The sequence below is a fragment of the Abramis brama genome, assembly GCF_963993115.1.
Source record: "Abramis brama genome assembly, chromosome: 1".
NCBI lineage: Eukaryota > Metazoa > Chordata > Actinopteri > Cypriniformes > Leuciscidae > Abramis > Abramis brama.
In genome coordinates, this window is record NC_139963.1 from 9,146,417 (window position 1) to 9,168,169 (window position 21,753).

Here is a 21,753-nt window from a genome sequence, read left to right on the forward strand (position 1 = left end):
AATCCACAAGAGCCAAGTGTCAGAAAAGTCTTATTCTCACTCTATAAATTCGCGTGGATTAAGAAAACGGCATTTCAATGGCAATAAAAAACGACCACATCAAGAAAAATATCGCAGATCAAAAGAACCAAACTATGAGCAATTTTTTTTTTCTTTTTTTTTTTTTCTTCAATAAATGAAAAGGACAGAAATGAGTGCGACTGGATCACGCCCCTCCACAGCGATTGGTTCACGGGAAAGAGAGCAGGGTTAAAACCCAGAGCGGGTTAAACACAAAGGTATTGAACAGAAGAGCACGCAACAGTCAGAGGAGTTTCATGTCAGTGGAGGAAGCGGTGTATTAAGTATTTAAAAGAAAAAGAAGAAAAGCTTTAAAGGACCTCCAAGTTTTGCACTGAGAAAGCTCACCTGTTCCACACTTTTTTGGCTTTGTGTAACTGCGCTTTAGATTATTATTTTTTTATTTTTGTTGGTGTAACTGCTTGTGCAGATTTTCTGCAGCACCTCAGGATTTGGAGGAGCGCGTGATGAAGTGCAGAGCGTCGCAGAGGAGCGTGCGGGTGATGAGCGTCGTTCATTGGGCTGTGATGCTGGGATTGATCCAGTGCGGCGCGCTCGACGCGCGGAGGTTCCGCGGAGGTCGAAACCCGCAGCCACGACGCGTGCTCCCCTCCGCACAGTCCCGCGACCGCGCTGAAACCACCGAGAGCTTCTCACTGGATTTCACAGCCGTGGAAGAAAACATGGACAACTTCATGACTCAGGTGAAGAACCTCGCGCAGTCTCTGTACCCGTGCTCGGCGCAGAAGCTCGACTACGACATGAAGTTACATTTCCTGGAGAATACATCAGTCACCTGTAACGACGGGACCCCAGCAGGGTAAGAAAACACGCCGGTTGCAATAACAAACGTTAGGTTACACGACAGTGGGCTGCTTATATTGGACAGTATTTGGGCATCACAGGCGCGTGCGGCATCATCTAGGCGCGCGCCGACTCGCACCATATAATCTCGAGCGTTATTCTTGCGACCTTACAGTAAAACTGACTGAGCCATCGCTGTCTGAACTTATACAGTATAAGTTCCTTTCATCGTCAGAAGAGGCATATTATTATGCGTCTACTTACAGTAACAATGGTATTTTAAACTATAAGCGTATCATTGTACAGTAGTCAACATTTGAAGTGATCAAAACTTTCATCAAAGTTATACATTAATTTTGAATAATACCCGTTCTTGTCTTAGGACAACTTTGAACTTTTTTTTTTTTATCCACTTCAAATGTTGACTACTGCAGTTTTTACACCTATATTTCTAAAATTAAGGTTCTTTATTGGCTTCTATGGTTCCAGGAAGAACCTTTAACATCCATGGAACCTTTCCATTGAACAAAAGGTTCTTTAGATTAGATTATTAAAATGTTCTTCACAATATGAAAAAAAAAAAAAGAAATGTTATTTGGGGAACCAAAAATCATGGTATTGCTTGAACCTTTTTTCACACCTTGTTACAATAATTTCTGTCATTGCTTCCTGATTTTTAGTTGGAGTTTAAACTCCAAGCGCTTAAGAAAAAAAAAAAAAAAAACTTTTATGCATTACATTGGTTTATGGCATCAAATAAAATGAACAAATTAAGATATAAATGAACTGCGATGAGTGTGTTCTCCAGTACAGTCTAAGCATCTCCTAATAGGTTTTGACACACATGAAAGGCCTGACACCTGACAGTTTCATTGTTTGGTAAAATCAGGTTTTAAAGCAATAATACTAATACTAATCCAATAATATAAATGTAAGGTGTTGTCAGAGTTGAGCATGTCAGGATCAGGTTGAGAAAGACTATAGTGAGAGAATCACCTAATAAGCAGTAATACAGTGACAGGTGGGCGGGGCTTGAGTACAGTACACTCTAATGTGATGCATAGGTCAAGTGTGTCTAATATCTGCTTGTGAGATGATTATCATGTGCACCTGCCACTGCTGATCATTCAGAATTTATATCTATTTTACTTTTGTTACAATCAGAGAAAAATCTGTGTCTCGGCAAACATCAGAACAAGCCCAAAAGCACCATGACATCGCATGTCGTCCCTTGAGTAAATGCCGATCATTGCTGGTTTTTCAATGATCAATTCACATTCCTCCCCCTCAACCCCCAAGTGTTGAACCCAAGAGTGTTTTGTTGTTGACCCCGCTCTAGTATAAACTCAATTCAAGACACTGAGGTCAAAACAACACAAGCTAATTGGCTAAAATGCCCAATTACTAGGATATATATATATACATACACATACACACACACACATATATATATATATATAGTGTGTAATTCTAATGAAAGCTAATAAAAGCATATGCTTGATTGTCATGCTTTGTGATATTTAGACAGTATATTACTTGGGTTTAGACACTACAAAATGACTGTGCATTATTTACAACATCAATAATTGATTACACTGTTATTGCCTTAATTTAAGTACAATCATCTTGGATGTTTAAGTCATATCAATTTAAATTACATTAAACTGACTTAAGAATGAGTGAATTGAATCTTGTAAACCTTATAAAAAAAAAGATGAAAATTGCTTAACTTGTTTTGATGAGTTAAAGCAATGTAAAAAAAACATTTTTGTCATAACTTATTGATCATACTTTTTTTTTTTTTTTTACAGTGCCATGTTCATTATTTACCATGTGAATAACTGATTAGGCACCAGACACATCATGACATGACATACCTGAGCCTCTGCTGTCATAAATATAAATCTTAAGCACTGAAGTTAAAAATCTACACTCTTGTAAAAAGTAAAAGTGGGGACAGATGTTAAAAAAAAAAAAAAAAAAAAAAAAATTACCCAGCTTGCGTGTAAGTAACTCTTTCCATGACAATATAATGTGTTGGCTGATGCTGACAGTGCTGAATAATCTATAATAACAACAGCGATATCTATATAGGATAAATCTTGTAAACCTGTTTATTTCTCCTGCACATCTTGTGAAGAAAACCTTCATTATGCATGATCTTTTTGACTCTTGCTATGAACAAACTCTTACACTATGATCCTTTATATAAAACTTTGATATGCCTTTTATTCATGCAAATCTGCTGCTATAATGATTGTTACATTTAAAAACTCTTTATATGAAGCAGTTTAAGCATATTTCATGCATATCACGTTTATGCACATTTGTTTTGGAGTTAAAGAATATTAACACAGAAATGGATTTTCATATTTGCCTTCATTTGTAATTGACGATATTTATGGTGCATGCAAACTATAAGCATAAGATCTGAACAGCTGGATATATTGGCAAACTGCTCATCTGTTTTCTTGCAAAATCCTAATGTTCCCAGTTAGGAATCATATAATCACTGTGCTTGATTGTTTCAAAATCACTCCTAGATACTGCAGAAAAGCTTTTAGGATCAGGCTTATCCTAATTTTCCAGCATTTATAAAAACCTTTACTGAATGCGTTAAGTTTATGAGCGCTTGCAGCCTTCGCTTTATAAGCTGTAATGCAGTGAAACATAAATTTTTAGCGTGTAAGTAGTGGTGAGGTGGGTAATAGTGAGAAATGTACACCATATGCCAGAAATGTGGTCACCAGTGGCATAAATTGGATGCAAATTAAAGCTGTCTTTAATTATGGCAGACTGATGCCCCTCAGAGCAACAAGCGGAGCTTTTCTCACACAAGCAACGAGAGACTGAAGTTTGAGTTTGTGCAATATCTGAACGCCCTCTTGTGGAGACGGTGAACATCACAGATATAGCCATGAAAACCTCTCAGTCCATCATCCGTTGTGGAAAAAGAAGTTACTTATTATTGAAATAATATACTTTAAAAAACAATATTTTAAGTGCGAACTAAATGTTTTCAGACACTAAATTGCGTATTTATTGCAACGTAGTTCTATTATAGTTTTAAATTGACTTTTTACATTTTGTTTGACCCACTTAAGTACATCTTTATGCGTAATTTCATAATTCTGTTGAAATATGGTTTAACTGTACTGTTGAATGTACTGTCCAGTATTTATGGTGCACTAAAACATACTTTAATGTAATTTCTATTGAAACTGTGTGTCATGTTTACATATATTTGTAATTAATACACATTTGGAATGAAGTTGTGATTTAGTATAAATGAAATATTTTAACTTTAAATGTAATATCCCATAACACACTACAGTTTAAATTAAAATCAAGTACTTTGCACATACTTTAGTATGTTAGTCAACACATCAAATTAAGTGTAGGCTGCTACTTTAAAACACAACAAAGGAGTATTAAAACATTATGAATCAAAATGTACTTTAACCCTTTCATGCATGAATTATGATAACCTCAGTCAGGATTTTTTTCCTATGTGTTTTTATTGCTCTTAGGGCATGAAAAACAAGAATTGATTTTTATTTTATTTTTTTACAAATTTTTCAAAGAGATCTTCAGATGTCCACTTGAGTGGACAGCATGCGGTTGGTTTAAACTGAAGATATACTGTATTAAATATAAGACAATAATCAAACAGATAAAGTATGTGAATTTAACAAACTAATCAATGCAATTATATCAAATAATGTATACAAAAAACTATAAAATATATATAAAAAATATAAATGCAAAATATTGCAATGGCTTCATATAACTTCATACAAGTTGCACTTCGCCTATCTATGATATCAGAACATGAGGACGTGATTCCATCAGAATTTTCTACAGCCTGTCAAGGTACAACTGTGGAAACCACTCAGATGCTCTCTCCAGTGTACCAGAGTATGGAGATTTACCCTTATTAGCTGATAATTCTGATTATGTTCAAGATGGACATGCACATTTCTATCATAGCCCTCCTCTGAGAAAACCTAGCGATACGTTTTTTTCAATCTCATCTGAAATGATCAGTGTTGGAGGAAATGCATTACAAGTAACATGCATAACGCATTCAGATTACTTTTTTGATGTTACAAGTAAAGTAATGTGTTACAAGTAACATGCATTACCTAATCAGATTACTTTTTGATCTAACAAGTAATTAACTACAAGTAATGTGCATTACCTAATCAGATTACTTTTTGATGTAACGAGTAAAGAAACGCATTACAAGTAACATGCATTACGTAATCAGATTATTTTTGATGTTATGAGTAAAAAAAACGCATTACAATAACGCACATTACATAATCAGATTACTTTTTGATGTTATGAGAAAGGAAACGCATTACAAGTAACATGCATTACGTAATCAGATTACTTTTTGATGTTATTAGTAAAAAAACGCATTACAATAACATGCATTATAAAATCAGATTACTTTTTGATCTAACAAGTAAAGTAATGCATTACAAGTGTCATACATTATGTAATCACATGACTTTTTTCGATGTCAATGAAAATTACATTTTAATAATACAAATACATTTATTTACAGTAGAAAAAGTCAATGCATATTAAGTTTTTAAGTTTTAAATTTCAAAAACAATTTTCACATTATAATTATGAATTGTAGCTGAAATATAGCCATTGCATGCATGACGTCCACTACAGTGGACATGTGATTAATCAGAGTTTTCTCTCAATCTAAAATCAAAACTTGGAAAATTTTACTGTGATATGACTCATTAGATTTTGCTTTATGCTGCAATATTTTTTTTACCTACAAGAGTCTCCTAGGATAGAAGGAATGGGTGGATATTCCGGAGCAGCTTGGCATGTCTGACTGACCCTTGGCCATCTTGGTTTGGAGGGGGAAAAAATCGAAACACAAAGGCTTGCCACTTGGTTGCAATTTATAGGATGATGCACCAGGGTCCAATGAAGAGATTGATGTGCAACTTTGCCATAAAAACCCGTGCAAATTCAAGAAAATGCTTTTTTAATAGCTGTCCACTGTAGTGACCACTATGCGTGAAAGGGTTAAGGTCAAATTTGTATAATTTGACATTACAGGGTTCACTTTTTTTTTACAGGGTTACATTTTTGGGTGAACTGTCCCTTTTAGTACACTTCATTGTTTCATTATTGTATATATTTAAGTACTAAGTAATATTAAGCAACTACATGTACTTACTATAGGGTTAGGCTAGGGTTAGGTTGAGGGTTAGTTGCATGTAATATGCAAAATTTACTGTAATTACTATGGTAAGTACATGTAACATGTAACAAGGACACTGTAAAATAAAGTGTTATCTTTTTTTTAAGATCTGAAGTACACAACAATTCGAGTACGTGCACATTCAATTAATCACACTTTGTGAGGCTTTCATTCTGCTTTATATCCATTCATTGTCTGTTTTTTAGGATTAGACACATATTTTGTTGATATAATGCTGACAATAACTGCTTATATCTCGAGAAACTGTTCAATTCAGACCTATTTAAACTGAATTGTTATTTGAATTGATGTATGTAAGAACTGATGGCAGTGCTTTGCACATAAGTATAGGTTTAATGGTTGTCTGCTTTGCTGTAGGTACTACCTGAAGGAGTCCAAAGGAAGCAGAAGGTGGTTAATATTTCTGGAGGGTAAGTGTGATGCTTTCAGTCATCAGAAGAATTTCTTCACCGGCCGTCGTGTGTACATGTGATGCTGAATGTGTGTGACATGCGTCTCTGTGCAGGAGGCTGGTACTGCTTCAACAAAGAGAACTGTGACAGCAGATACGAGACCATGAGGAGGCTCATGAGCTCATCCAAGTGGCCACAAACCAAGACAGGTTAGAAATGCCAACAGTCTGTCAACAGTGGTTTCATTGCTTATAGTATCAGTATTCACACCAAAAGACTTTAGCTATACAGAGCCAATCACCAGTTGGTAACATCATTGCATCACTGCAGCTGCCTTTGATTTGCATGATTTGAGTGTTTAAAGACAAAATTGATGAGAGATTTGTTGAAATCGATTTCATTGTCGATTTCAATATGAAATTTAATCGTAAGGTTGGTTGAAGAGCTTTGGAAAATGTGATGTTTCCCCATTCAAAGAGATATTTATTAGGAGGTGTACTCGCATGACTGAAATAGCTGAGGTGTTTCAAAGATGGCCGCCAAGTAAAAAATGACTTTCCTTAAATGGACTTTGTTGGGACTCAGGCCAAATTTTTGGCACAATACACACACATAAACTAGATTTCAAAACAATTATAGAAAGATCATTCTCATTTCTGTTATTTTTCATCATCTCATAGTTCTATATATCTTTGTTTTAACTTCAGGCACAGGAATACTGTCTTCACTTCCAGAGGAAAACCCACACTGGTGGAATGCCAACATGGTGTGAGTATCTCTCTGTAAATACTTGTGTAAATGATACTCTTTTTCTTTGCTTGAGATGAAACGGGGTGGTTTTCATGATGGTTACGCTGGCACAAATTTGGACTTGAAGTCTTTGTGTTTATCACTTTTCAGGTTCATCCCATACTGCTCGAGTGATGTATGGAGTGGAGCCACACCAAAAACTGATCAAAGTAAGATTCAAAATGATTATATATTGTGTACTATGTTTTATAGTGTGGTCCAAATGCCAGTGAAACCACATTGAAAAGATTATTTTACTTTAACCTGGAAAAAAGAGTGCAAGAGAATTATAGTGAAAAATGATGTACTAAATATAACCGGAATTCCAAATATAAGATTTTCACTAGTGGGCCCAGACTTATGGATACACTGCCGTTCAAAAGTTTGGAATAATAGAAATAGAAAAGAGATGTTTTAAATTATGATTATATTCTTTGTGAATATATGTTAAAATGTAACTTATTCCTGTGATCAAAGCTGAATTTTCAACATCATTACTCCAGTCTTCAGTGTCACATGATCCTTCAGAAATCACTCTAACATGATGATGCATTTGAAGAAACATTTCTGAAAATGGGTTCATATTTTGCTGGGAACCAAGATTCTTTGATGAATAGAAAAGTTCAAAAGAACAGCATGTATTTGAAATGGAAATCTATTTGTAACATTTATAAATGTCTTTAATGTCACTTTTGATCAATTTAATGCATCTTTGCTGATTCTGAATAAAAGTTCAATGTTAATATCTTGAATGAGGCACTTATATAGCGCTTTCATATGAACTACTGTACACCCGAAGCGCTTTACAATCATAATTTGTAAATCTTAATGACCCAAAACCTTTGGTTTGCATATCACAGTGCCAATATATTACTACTTTAAACCATCACTGTAGTAGGATGCTATAGTTTTCTTGTAGTGGCCACCTAACAACTAGACCTGATCTTTTTTATAGCTGTTATGAGCTAGTTAGCACTGGCCGTCCATTAACTGGTTGTTTATTGTGTACAGATGACTATGCGTTCATGGGTTCACTGATCATAAAGGAAGTGGTGAAGGACCTGCTCACCAAGGGTCTGGACAATGCCAAGATACTGCTGTTAGCGGGAAGCAGGTGAGTCCACAATCAGACCATAGTTTCTGACTCCAATGTCTGCGACTGATGTCGACTAAGTGTGTGTGTCTTGTGCACAGCGCGGGCGGCACTGGGGTGTTGCTGAACGTGGACCCAGTATCTGAGCTCCTGGAGGAGTTGGGTCACACCAACATCCAGGTCAGGGGTCTGGCTGATTCTGGCTGGTTCTTGGACAACAAACAATACCGCTGCACTGACTGTGTGGACACCATCAACTGTGCGCCCACAGAGGTCATCAAGAGAGGAATCAAGTAAGAATATTACGCTTGTCATTAAAGGTAGGGTTGGCAACTTTGGAGATGCTAGCGATAGCAAGTTAGCTTTGAAAGCATGAGATCCCACTGTCTCTTCAGAGCGTCTCCAATGTCAAAAGACATGGGGCCCTATCATACACATGGCACAATGCAGCGCCAGGCGCGACGTGAGTGTTTTTTGATAGATTCAGCCCGACGCATTTTTCATTTTTACGTCTTGGTCTGAAAACGAGGTGTGTTCAGGTGCATTGTTGGCGCATTGCTATTTTGAGGCAACTGAAATTGATTGGCCAACAAAAACCTGGTTAAAGTCAATGGCACTTTTTTTTTATTTTTTATTTAAAGAGCGGGTCCACAACGCGTGTACACTCTGCTTATTACACACAGGCACTTGTCAGCATACAAACATGCCATGATTACAATGTAAAAGATTATTGTTGTGTACATAAAGATATGGAGGAATCCAGCTTGTCCCGTAGATGGTCTGCTTGCTTGCTTTAACCTCGCGAATAAGCAGATCGGTTTACGCTCTGGAGACGGCTTCGGTCTTTCCACTATCAAATTCCTCCATGTAAATAGCGAATCCGCCATGGCGCAAGCTCAACTGGCTTTTAAAGGGAATGGGAGATGAGACTCTTATTGGTTAATTGCACGTTACACCCAAAACACACACATTACTCATTAAGAGAATAGAGACGACCGTTTTAGACCATGCGCTGGGCAACCATTTTTCCCGTCGTTACACTAGAAAAAGTGTATTCAGACACGCCCAAACTGCACTTGCACCGTGCGCTTTAGACCATGCACTTAGATCCTTAAAATAGGGCCCATGAACTTACACAGCCAGAGCAGAGGCTGCAAAGCGTCACGAGACGAGAGACTGCATTAAATTAGCTCATGTCTGAAAGCACATAACATTACAATAATAATGAACGTAAACGACTTACAGAACTCTTACTTGTGCCACCTGACTGCTGCAGATTCATTTCAGCATTGACAGTGTTGACATAAAAACGCATAAATCCGAGATCCACGTCATGGGTTGCCATCTCCTAATTATGGTAGTTATGGCGTAAACGCAGCATAAAATATGGCTTCTGTTTGTTTGTTGGTGCTCTGTGACTAACGTCTGTCTACAACTCTGCATTGAGTGTTTCAACCAGTAACAAAAACCATACCCTACCTTTAACACAGACAAATTTGATCTGGCTATTGCCCATGCTTAAGATTTAGGGATTTAAACAAACCTTTAACCTTAAGAACGGTTGCATTGTAGAGTTTATGCTATCGGAGTACATTGATTTTAACTGGGGTGGGTTGTTGCAAGTGACTAAATGAAGTCATTTTCAGAGAGGTGGGTCACATCGTTCTTGCAGAAATACGATTTGCTGTATTTATATTTGATTTTTAAAGAGGACTCGACTCGTTCCACACCTTCTTGTACCACTATTGTATCACTAAAAGTGGCTAAATCTCTGAAATGAAATAAAAAATATCTTTATACCATCGCAACTTCTTGTGAGAAGTGACCAAACTAAAGTCCTGTTCTCATTCAATTCAATCACATTCAAAAATGCAATCTTTCCGCAAGTTGCGGAAAAATGGCATTGGGCTTAATGAAAATGCTTATGGGTAAAAGCAGAAATGGAGAAGTACACAAGGGCATTGCTGCACAATTTTCAGTTTCTGACACTCGCTTTTCACAGCGAACAAAGTCAAATAGTATTTACGTGTTTTCAAGCAGGCATTCGGACAGCTGAGCTTTTTATCAAACAACACAGGATACAACTGCATGCAAATGTTTGTATAGTCTGAACAGACAATTTAACAGCCGTTCATTCAAGTTAAAAATGTTCATCACGCCAAATATTCGTAAATATAATGTCATGAACTTGTCGACAGATACTGGGGTGGTGTTGTACCTGAGCGATGCCGACAGGCTTATGAAGGAAAAGAATGGAACTGCTTCTTTGGATATAAAGTTTATCCTACCATTAAACGTGAGTACAGGCACCATCCACTAGTTCCATTGTGTGTCCATACAGACACCATTGAGTTTAGTTGCTTTTTTTAACCCAGTGTGATTTTCTTTATTACAGGTCCTGTGTTTATAGTGCAGTGGCTGTTTGATGAAGCCCAGCTAACGGTGGACAACATTCATCTGACGGGTCAGCCCGTTCAAGAGGGCCAGTGGCGTTATATCCAGAATCTGGGGACGGAGCTGAGGAACACTCTGAAGGACGTCCCGTAAGTATGACCGGCCTTTCAGAGACTGAATGAGCATTCATGCTGTCTTCACAATGAAAGTTATCACTTTCTCGCTGTTTCTGATGATCTGCTTTTCCCCTGCAGTGCCATGTTTGCTCCAGCTTGCCTTTCGCACGAATTCATAACAAGAAAGTAAGTGATCTCTTTGATTTTGTGCATCTCTACTTGTAGATTTAGGTGTGCTGTCAGTTCAGGAGTTTTCACTTTTCACTTTTCAAATTAAATAAAGAGCAATTAATAAACTTTACCTGATGTTCTACTGTGATCAGGATAAAACATCCCGCCCAAAGCATATGCAATATAAAGGGTGCGAGGCCTGGTTGAGCTGCGTTAGTAGGGTGTTGTCGACATCATGTCCAAGAATTGCTGTTTTTTTTACACTTTGAATCTAAACGCCTTTTTTCGGGCTTCCTAAGGTGGACGAACTTAGGAAACATGGGTAAAAATACATTTTTAATCACTATTCCTCAGCAGTACAACCACAAACTTTTGTGTGCTCTTTCAGATAATTTTTTCTGAATTTCTCTTATCTGAATTATCTGGAAAATTTAATTAAGATTATTTTTTCTTAACACATTGGCACATACTATTTATTTATTTATTTATTTATTTTTCAGAAAAAAGACAGTCATTTTACTTGTTTAGTAAATGCATCTGGATTTTTAGATTTGGACTGGAAACAGACAAAAATACTAAGAAAGAAAAGCATTTTTTGCAGTGTAATCATGCAGTTCAATGGAGGTCAGATGTTATAAATGTCTAAAATCTAAAATATAAGAGGTGTGAGATACAGATTTGCCACTGTGAATCGTCCTGAACAAGTTGTGCTTACAAATGTGGTTCAGGTTGATCAGCTTGTTCTTCTTGACTGTCATCATTGGACAATTGAGCTTGAACTGATACGGCAAACCCGATGCCATAGTTAGCGTAGTTACAGTAGTACTGATACTCACCGATTATGGTAATGGCCGTTATGTTTCCGACACATGCTCCAAGCGGCTGGCCAATCAGAGCAGACTGGGCTTTTCAGAAGGCAGGTTTTATAGAAACTGAAACTAAAACTTTTCAGACAGAAGGTGAAAACAGGTGCTGCAACAATGTAAATCAACATTTATCGGAAAATTTGTTATTGGACATTAAATGATGTAAAGTATTCTAGCAAGCCCACTAAAGAAAATTACGAACCTGTAAATGAGCATAATAGGAGCCTTTTTTTTATTTTATTTTTTTTATTATTTTTTTAAACTGGATATAGCTGGTAAATAGCAGGGTGAGAATTCATTGAATCACATTTGAAGTGTTATTTTTCCTGCTAGTCAAATGAACGGGACACTCATTGAGTAGTTCTGCCCTCTTGTGTTTGTTGTAGTTTCTGGACCGACGTTCAAGTCAAGGGCACGTCTTTACCCAGAGCACTCCACTGCTGGGATCGCAGTCTACAAGACAACAGCAGAAACAACAAATCCCCTCCCAAAGGCTGTCCCATGCACTTGATTGACAGCTGTCCATGGCCTCACTGCAACCCGACGTGCCCGACGATCCGAGACCAGTCGACGGGACAGGAGATGAACGTTATCCAGTTCCTCATGCACATGGGCTTCGACGTGCAGAAGATGGCCCACCAGCAGGGCATGGACCCGAGTAAACTACTGGGCATGCTCAGCAGTGGCAGCTAAATGCTAAAAGGATTCGCTCCTTTCCATCAGTCCGTTTGATACCTCCAAGCCCTTCACCCACCTCAGCTTCGACCTCAGGCTGAGCCTTGCCTTTAGTCGGGGCTCTGTGCCAAATTTCTATGGGCTTCCATCTCCAGATCCCCTCATTAATGATCCATTTAAAAGTCCAGATTTTCTCCAGCGTATGCATTACCAATGCAGATTACCCTCACTGAGCAGCTTGGAGATGGTGGAGATGCCCAACGCGGAGATTTGGACCGGAGCCCTTGTCAGATCCACCTCAGTTAAACCATGGGCTGCTGACTGTTCAAAACATTCCCAACACAGTACGGGTTAAAGTACTGATGAAAACCATGCAAACCGGGACAGTGTACACCTGCATCTCTGCTCTTAATTTATCTTTTGGTTATAAAAGTATCACGAATGTAATCCAGTTTTACGGATCTTCAGCTGTGTTGTTTTTTAAAATCTTATTTCCTTTTGTTACCAATATATTTAGCCACAGTTTATTAGAGTTTTATATGTCCATTCAGAGAGAGCGTACGGATATTATCGATTATAGAGTTTATAATCTGTAACACAGATTATATGAAGTACATGTAAAATATATATGGATCTACTCAAGACTATAAAGAATCGTATAAACAGGAACTTTGGAACAGACAGACACACACGTGTGTGGAAAGCACTGGATCACCTACTCTAAACCCAACATCATTCTTGGGGTACGGCTAAGTTATTTTCTGATATAATATGACTTGATTATAATAATATTTAAAGGAATAGTCAGTCCCTTAATAATAATGATAATAATTATGTTATCTTTAACTCACTCCAATGTAATTCCAAACATGGATGATTTTCTTCTCCAGTCGAACACAACTGGAGAACTTTCAAAGAATGTTCAAGCTTCTGTTTCTCAATATCAACAAAGTGTTTGGTCATCTATACTGCCAAAAGCCAAAAAGGATATAAGAACACAATAAAAGTATCATAGTAGTCATACACTATATCCCAAAATCATTCAACAGAACCAAGAACAATAACTATAAAGATAACTATACCGATAACAGTCGGGTTTCTGAAGTAAAAACTCCATTCAATTTCTCCATAGGGAAATTATTTTTTAACGATAGCTTATAAACCTTTAAAGACAGCCCTACTTTGAGCTGAGAGGTTGTTAATCCATGGTTTTTTTTAAGCCATTAGACCACGATATTTCAACTTAGTTTTAAACTAATCGTGTTTAACCCTCTGGTGTTGTTCGGTCATTTTAGAGCTTATTATTATTATTATTATTATTATTATTTATTTTTTCGCAATTTAAAAAAAAAATCACTACTTCATCGGAATAGTATAAAACTCTTGCAATGTTTGCAGCAGTCACTGTGACTTGATTCAAAAAAGTTAAATGACTGTTAAAAAAAGTCGCACTTGTGGTGTTCACGGTCAAAAATGACTGCCATGGGAAATGAATGGGAAATGGGCAAAAATACAGAGAATGTTTTGTGTACAATCTACATATCAGCCACGATACAGTAAAGAACTGCACAGCAATGAAGGGGCGACACGAAAATATCAAAATAGACACAAAATAGTTCTTTCCCACACTAAAGGCAATAAGTTCACAGTCTTGTGCCTTTTGTCATTTCGTCCAATTTTCAAAAACTGTTTTTCTTCACATCAAAGTTTGTAACGTTATGATTCACCTCATAGCTGGTTGGTTCATGGCTTATAACTGTTAAACAAGACTTTTTTGAAATCCCTATGGGAAAATGAATGAAAAAAATTCCTCCGGAACCAGCGAAACTACATCTTTATTGTTATAGTTATAGTCCTTGATATGAATGGGCATTTATTCCCATTTTGCCTAGCTATCAAATCTCATTCGTGGCCAAGATAACACCGCAAGCAATGGCCTTTGGCATGAGTGACGTCAAACCTTTTACGTGAACACAAATGTGAATGACGTGACGATACGATACGGAGCACGGTATGGACAATAGGGAAGTAGTCATATGGACCACTTTGTTGTCTTTTTGGAGACTTTTGGGCAGTATAAATCCACTTGTGTGTTTGTATGTAAAACAGAAGGTTGGACATTGTTGAAAATGATTCATGAGTGTGAGTAAACGATGCCAGAATTATTTCTCTATGGAACAAACTGCATACATCCTCACAAATCCTGGATGAAATGTAAATTCCCACAAACAGATCCTCCTTTTCATAGTCACATTTTAGGCACGCGATGTCCTGAATGTGACCCTGCTACTCAGGTTGGTCTCTAAACCTTTTTGGTGTACCTTCAGTTTAACTCGTTCACATTGTATTAAAAGGGGGATTTTGCTCAGTTCACTCATTTTCTTGGGACATCTTTTTCTTAGTCTCTTAATGGTAAAATAAGCAAAATGACACTGTCTGAGTGCAATTCCCCCTCATGTAATAAACCACCGTTGTGCTGACATGACAGTAAGATGATGGTTGATCACACTTTTATCAATGCAAATTCTCACTCAATTGGGAGAGATGCTATGTATCTATGTATAGGTTTTATTAACAGCTGACTCCTTTGAGAGTACTTTTGTCAAATGAAGACATTCTAGACTGTTAAAATATTTAATAGAAAATTACTTTTTAATATAATTTTTATGTAGCGGTCTTATAGAAAAAATAAAAAATAAACCAACCAAGAGAAAAGAAAACAACAGAGATGTGAAGGTATTACTAATTGCTATTTTGTTCTGTAACATATTTTTTAACAGAAAACTCAATCTACATGGCTAAGCTGAATATTTATTTTGTTATGTAAATCATATTTATAATGATATTTTCACAGAGAAGTGATTCTTTGTAAATTGTAAATAATTCAGTTTTTTTTTCTTGTGTTGAATGCATGTATGTGTCCCTGAGAGAAAACATTACAGTTATTCCAAAGAAACATTTAATATTGCCTTTTCATTTAACATGTTTAACTCCCAAAGCCCCAATGCCCATCTCATGGTGTTAGTGAGTTATGAACCCATTTTGCTTCCAAAATTTGTCAATATAACTTAATATTGAGTGCAACAGGACTTGTTCTATCAGGGATTGATTGAATGGTGAAATGTGGCACTCTAAAAAATGATGGGTTGTTTCAACCCAACTTTGGGTCAAATATGGACATAATATGGAAATATGGATAACCCAGCCGTTGGGTTAAATTTTTAAATTACATTTTTAACCCAATTTTTGGGTTTGTCCATATTTGACCCAAAATTGGGTTAAAACAACCCAGCATTGTTTGAAGAGAAGGGGTTTGATAACTAATCACCTGTGCATCTATTAATGCCTTAAAGGTACACAATTTTACCTGAAGTGTACATATTAGCAGTGTTGGGGCTAACGCTTTACAAGTAATGCAAGTTACGTAATCAGATAATTTATCCCAAGTAACTAGTAAAGTAACACATTACTTTTACATTTGCCACAAAATATTTGAGTAACTTTTTCAAATTGACACAAGTTATTTTTTCTTTCTCCAATGTATTGACTGAGAGCTCTCCTATCTACATGTTGAGATATATCATGGGTAAGTTGCATAGGCATCATGTGCGCTGTGTGTGAACATGATAGTTATTGTAGATCTAGACTACAATAATGTGAGCAGGTATTCACTCATCACAAACAGATTCAGTATTCCTCAAAATTAATAACATAATCAGACATTCTATTACCTTTAAAAGTAACTTTGCAACTACATGTCAACTAATTCATTAATTTGCAACTACATGTCAACTAACTCTCAGAGTATTAGTCGACTGGTAGGGTTAGGTGTTAGTAGAATAAATTGATGTACTTGCAAAGTGTCTTATAGTCAGTACAATGTGTGTTGGGAAGCATCAAAATAAAGTGTTGGCAGATATTAAGCCGACAGACTAATACTCTAAACTTCTATTAAGTATAAGTAACTACATGTCAACTAGCAGTCATTAAAGTGGACTATCGAAATAAAGTGTTGCCAAAAACTGTGAAATGCAAACTTAGAATATTATGCATATCTGCAATACTTAAATATGTTAAACTACACAAATATACTTTATGTATTTAATCTCACTTTATTAATCACTGTCTTTGCTGTTGATTTTCAATGATCCAATTCAACTTTACAAATAAGCAAAAATGACTTTAGATAAACATCGCATTTGTTTAATTACTATTATTTATTTAATTTTTTTGCAAAAGTAAGTGTTAAACTTTGTTCTCCTGCATCGTTTTCTTCTCTGATCCAGAACGGCAGCACAGCTGAAAGGTTTGTTTGAGATGCGCCCTCTATTGTACAGGAGTGAATGTGCATTTCATTCAGCATGAGGCTTCTTTCACTTTTGGTGTGAAAGGGCATTTACATTTGCTAAACATAACTTTTTTTTTGTTATTTAAAAACAAGCAAGCAAGCCCAAGTAAATAAGTAACACAATAAGTTAATGTTTGAGGGAGTAACACAGTATTGTAATGCATTACTTTTAAAATGAACTTTCCCCAACATCTTTCCTCAAGCATCTAAATATACTATCTAATTATGAAAAGCAACTTCTTAATTTGAAACGAATAAAATAAAATAAAAAAACAGTAGGCAGTAGTTAATGTAAAATTATTCTAAATTCCCCCTAAGGATACTATAAAAGAATGCATTGGCTAATGTTTTTGTAGGCACTTTTTTAAAAATTGCATTTTTGATCTGAATAGTCTAATTATGTACAAAACTGACAAGCAATCTTTCATCAGCTGTTCAATCTTGGGCCATTACAAAGCACTTTTCCTTTGAGCCAGACAGATGTGCCAGGACCTATACCTTCTAACTGTATCTCACTAACACACACACACACACACACACACACACACACAGTTTTCAACCATATGAAAGACGACTCCCTGCACTGTTGCTTGACGCAGCCATTTGGATTCCCACCCCATTCCACAGTGGAATATAGGGCTCTATTTATAGAGCTGGTGGAGCCCGTGGCCCTGAGCTCGGCAGAACACACTCATTAAAACCGCTTTCCCTAGCACACTTCAACTCGAAGCCCAGTGCCAGTGTGTGTGTGAGAGTGGAAACAGTGCAAGAGAGAGAGAGAGCAAGAGTTCTAAAGGTAATCAGTGCTAAAAGTTGTTTGAAGAAATTTGGAACCTACGGATACCATCTCACGTGGGATATGTACAGGACCCTGCTCGTCCTCTGTATTATGAAGAGACACTTCAGCTATCGCAGGTGACATTCGACTCGCGAGGAACTTTCTGCATAGATCAGCTGAGAAACACCAAGAGAAGACCTGCGAGAAGAAGGTGACTATGTAAAGACTCCAGCTGTAAGGGAAACGTTTGAATTTGATTGATTGGAATCTTTGGAACTTTGGAACTTTGGAACTTTGTAAGTGAAGAACAGCAATGATTTGAATTTAAAAGACAATTCTCTTGTGCTCAAACTGTCGCTTTGCTATATTTTGCCCGTCGGTCTTTTGAAAATCTAAAAGTACTGTCCGTTGACATCCAGAATTTCAGCTGTAATCCGATCCCACACACTCGACAGTAATTATAAAGCAGGGCTGGGAAGCAGTAAGGGAGATTTGTCATTAAGGCTGCCTAAATAAAGACTCAGGCAAAGGGCGAGGTTTGTGGATTTCGGCCGTCTAGATCCTCCTAAAAACGGCTCATGGACCCCCAAGGAGGTCATTACCTAAACAAGTCAGCGGTGCTGTCGGGGCTCGGCGCTGCCCGAATGCTCCAGCTTCTCCTGGGCTGCACCACGATGGCCCTGGTGGCCCACAGCGCGGGGTTCAGCGCCACCTACGGCACCTTCTGCATGTTCGTCTGGTGCTTCTGCTTCGCCGTCACTCTGCTGGTCTTCACCCTGGACGTGACCAGGCTTCACGGGTGCATGCCTATCTCCTGGGACAACTTCACCGTGGCCTTCGCCATGCTCGCCACTCTCATGTACGTTACGGCGTCCATAGTGTATCCCGTGTACTTCCTCAGGTCGGAGTGCCCGTCGGAGGGATGCGAGGTGAGGAACTATCGAATCGCAGTCACCGTTTGCTCAAGCGTCTGTTGCTTCGCCTACGGAGCTGAGGTGTTTATCACACGGGCCAAACCGGGGCACGTGGTCGGATATATGGCCACCGTATCCGGCTTGCTTAAAGTGGTCCAAGCCTTCATCGCCTGCATTATATTCGGTGCCCTGGCCAACGACAGCGAGTACAACCGGCACATCCCGACCCAGTATTGCGTGGTCGTCTACAGCCTGTGCTTCGCCGTGACCGTAGTCGTCGTGGCGCTCACCGTCTCTGGGAGGACGTCTTCGTTACGCTTCCCTTTCGACCGCTTCGTGGTCGTCTACACCTTCCTGGCGGTGCTTTTGTATCTGAGCGCTGCCGTGATCTGGCCCGTGTTTAGTTTCGACAAGAAGTACGGATCCCCGGGGAGACCGGGAGACTGTCCGAGAGGAAAGTGCCCTTGGGACAGCAAGTTGGTGATCGCCGTGTTCACTTCCGCCAATCTGGTGCTGTACTTCACCGATCTGGTGTACTCTCAAAGAATACGGTTTGTCTCGCATTCGGCAGCATAAAGCCATCTCTTCTCCAATCCGGTGGATTCATGAATGATGAGTGAAATACAGAGATGCCAGTAAACAACAGCTGTGTGTACTAGTATAATTTCTCTTTTTATTTGCAATTTTTGTTGGTTAGAATGAAAATGTTTGGACTTTTTAACTGCTGGGATTGAATCTTTCATTGTGTTAATGAATAGTTACTTTGTTTAGTAGATTCGTTGCATACTAATGTAGAAATAACTTCTGTGCTAATGCCTCTCTGCAATTTATTGTCACTGTAACCCTAAAGCAAGGGTGTCCAATCCAAAGCCCACGTCCTGGAGAGTTGTGTAATCAGCTCCAACACACTTGCCTGGATGTTTCTAGTGAGTCTGAAGACCATCATTAGCTGGTCCAGGTGTGATTAGGGTTGGAGCTAAACTCTGCAGGACAATGGCTGCGTTTAAGGCCTTGTCCACACTAATACATTTTCGTTTGATAACGCATCTTTTTCTCTCCATTTCCATCGTCCACACTGAGACAGCGTTTTTATTAATGAAAACGAAGCTTTTTGAAAACGCTCTCCAAAGTGGATTGCCGTTTTCATGTTGTAGTGTGGACTGTGAAAACGCAGGTATGATGCATGTTTAGTCATGTGACACACACTGTACCAATAGATATTCATGTTGTGCCGTTCACTGTCACACACACAGTTGGTTAAAATATGTTACTTTGCACACTCTTCATATCACAGTCCTGCAAAGATGACAGAAAATTCACTCACATTTGCTGTCCTGCGGCAAAACATGAGAGCAGTCGCGTTTTAGACCAAACATATAATGAGTGAGATATTTTGCTAAATAAAATTATCCTGTCAGAAGAATTGTGCGATGACTTTATTATTTACTTTTCCATCTGTATCATCTCAGTGAGATGACGTTTCAGTGTGGATGAGAAACTTTTGGGAAAACTCCTGAAAATGCTAGTGTGGATGGAGAGCATTTTTAAATGAAAACGCCATTTTCAAATGTATCCGGTCCACTTTTGATGCTCTTTCCTTGCTAAATTCCCTCCGTCTTGTTCACATCAATGATGATGTTGCACGAGTGACCACTTGCAATGGGTTTAAATGGGACACACTAAGCCCTTGATCACTTGTGGGTATATTAAATGAGCACTAGCAGACTCACTCCCTCGGACAAAATCAAGGGATCGAGGGTCTGTCCAAATAAACTTCCCTCATCAGGGAAGTTTGCGAGTGTGTGTCCAAAAGTGGAGTTAAACGCAGCCCAGGAGCAGGTTTGGACACCCAAAGATTAAAAATCTGTCATTTACTCGCCCTCGTGTCGTTCTAAAGCTGCATGACTTTTTGTCTTTTCTTCTGAGGAACATAAAAAAAGATATTTTGAAAAAGGTCGGTAACTAAAATATCTTCTTTTATGTTTCTCAAGAAGGTCATACAGTTTTGGAACGACGTGGGGGTGAAGAAATTATGAGAGATTATGGCTGAACCATCTCTTTAAGACTGTTTTTTGTTTTTGATGTCTACTAAACACTAAGATTGTTGTGGATTAGTACGGTTATTATATGGCTTACTAAAAGTAAAATTAATGTGTATTTTCCTCTAATTTACGTACATAATTATACTGTTAAATGTTATTATAATTAATATCATTGTTATTATTTGATTTATTGTATGGCAATATCTAAGCATGAGATAACTGAGACCTCTGATTAGAAAAAGGGAATATATCACTTCTTTATGTATTGTCCACAGAGATTAAATATCATGCAGTTTTTTCCATGATTGGCCTTAATTGTCATGATGCTCAGATAGCATTATCCAGTCAATCTACTCAGGCTCCAATATAAGTTATGTCTTTTTTTATAGTATGTGACAATATATTGTTACTTATTCACAACATATTTAAATAAATCAAAATATGTTGGTAATTAAACTGGATTCTTTTGTGTCTATATCAGTTTATTTCTCTTTCTCACCACCTCCAAATACCAGCACACAAAAATGACCATACATATAAATTAAGACAATTTTCTGTACAAATATGTTGGTGCAATGTAAAAAAAAAAAAAAAAAAAATATATATATATATATATATATATTGTTGGTTTAACTTAAAAAGTAAGTAACCTGGTTGCCTTAAAATGTTTAGTTCATTGAAATAAAAAATTAGTTAATACAATCAAGGAGATTGGTTTAATCAACAGAAACTCAAAATAGTGTGTTATCTGAACCACATTAATTATCTAAGTTGATTTGATAAAAGAAAAAGAAAAAGTTGTGATAAATCATGAAAATAATGTAAACAATTATTTTCATGATTTATCACGTTTTTTTTTTTTTTTTTTGGTTATAAGTTAACCTACACTTTTATGAAAATGTTAATTTATTATGTCCCGGGAAGATAGCTAAATCTGAAGAAGAGAACATTTTATTTGGGTTAAAGTTTATAAATGGAAAGAGTTTTGAATGAGGGGTTTGTGTTAGTCTGTAATGATTATATTTAGCTTCAAATGAAAACAGAGTCTCTAATT

General features: G+C 37.4%; 2 protein-coding genes across 2 annotated transcripts; both read left to right on the top strand.

Annotated features, from left to right (window-relative positions):
* The first annotated feature begins 289 nt into the window (after positions 1-289).
* On the top strand, positions 290-13,134 carry notum1a (notum, palmitoleoyl-protein carboxylesterase a). The gene is made up of 11 exons (XM_084128351.1): positions 290-880; positions 6,479-6,531; positions 6,627-6,722; positions 7,221-7,281; positions 7,414-7,472; positions 8,314-8,416; positions 8,497-8,688; positions 10,594-10,691; positions 10,791-10,938; positions 11,044-11,091; positions 12,329-13,134. Exons 1-11 carry the CDS (start codon positions 528-530, stop codon positions 12,633-12,635), a joined length of 1,518 nt encoding a protein of 505 aa, XP_083984477.1. The 5' UTR covers positions 290-527; the 3' UTR covers positions 12,636-13,134.
* Positions 13,135-17,642: 4,508 nt separating this feature from the next.
* myadml2 (myeloid associated differentiation marker like 2) lies at positions 17,643-21,152 on the top strand. Its single transcript, XM_084117398.1, has one exon. The coding sequence runs from the start codon at positions 18,322-18,324 to the stop codon at positions 19,231-19,233; it is 912 nt and encodes a 303-aa protein (XP_083973524.1). The 5' UTR covers positions 17,643-18,321; the 3' UTR covers positions 19,234-21,152.
* Positions 21,153-21,753: the final 601 nt, after the last annotated feature.

What these genes read in the sequence shown, in the direction of transcription:
- notum1a (XM_084128351.1), top strand. Translation starts at nt 528, where the DNA reads ATGAAGTGCAGAGCGTCGCAGAGGAGCGTGCGGGTGATGAGCGTCGTT. An exon ending in GTCATCAAGAGAGGAATCAA is followed by an intron (nt 8,689 to 10,593) that starts GTAAGAATATTA and finishes ACTTGTCGACAG; the next exon opens with ATACTGGGGTGGTGTTGTAC. An exon ending in AGTTTATCCTACCATTAAAC is followed by an intron (nt 10,692 to 10,790) that starts GTGAGTACAGGC and finishes TCTTTATTACAG; the next exon opens with GTCCTGTGTTTATAGTGCAG.
- myadml2 (XM_084117398.1), top strand. Translation starts at nt 18,322, where the DNA reads ATGGACCCCCAAGGAGGTCATTACCTAAACAAGTCAGCGGTGCTGTCG.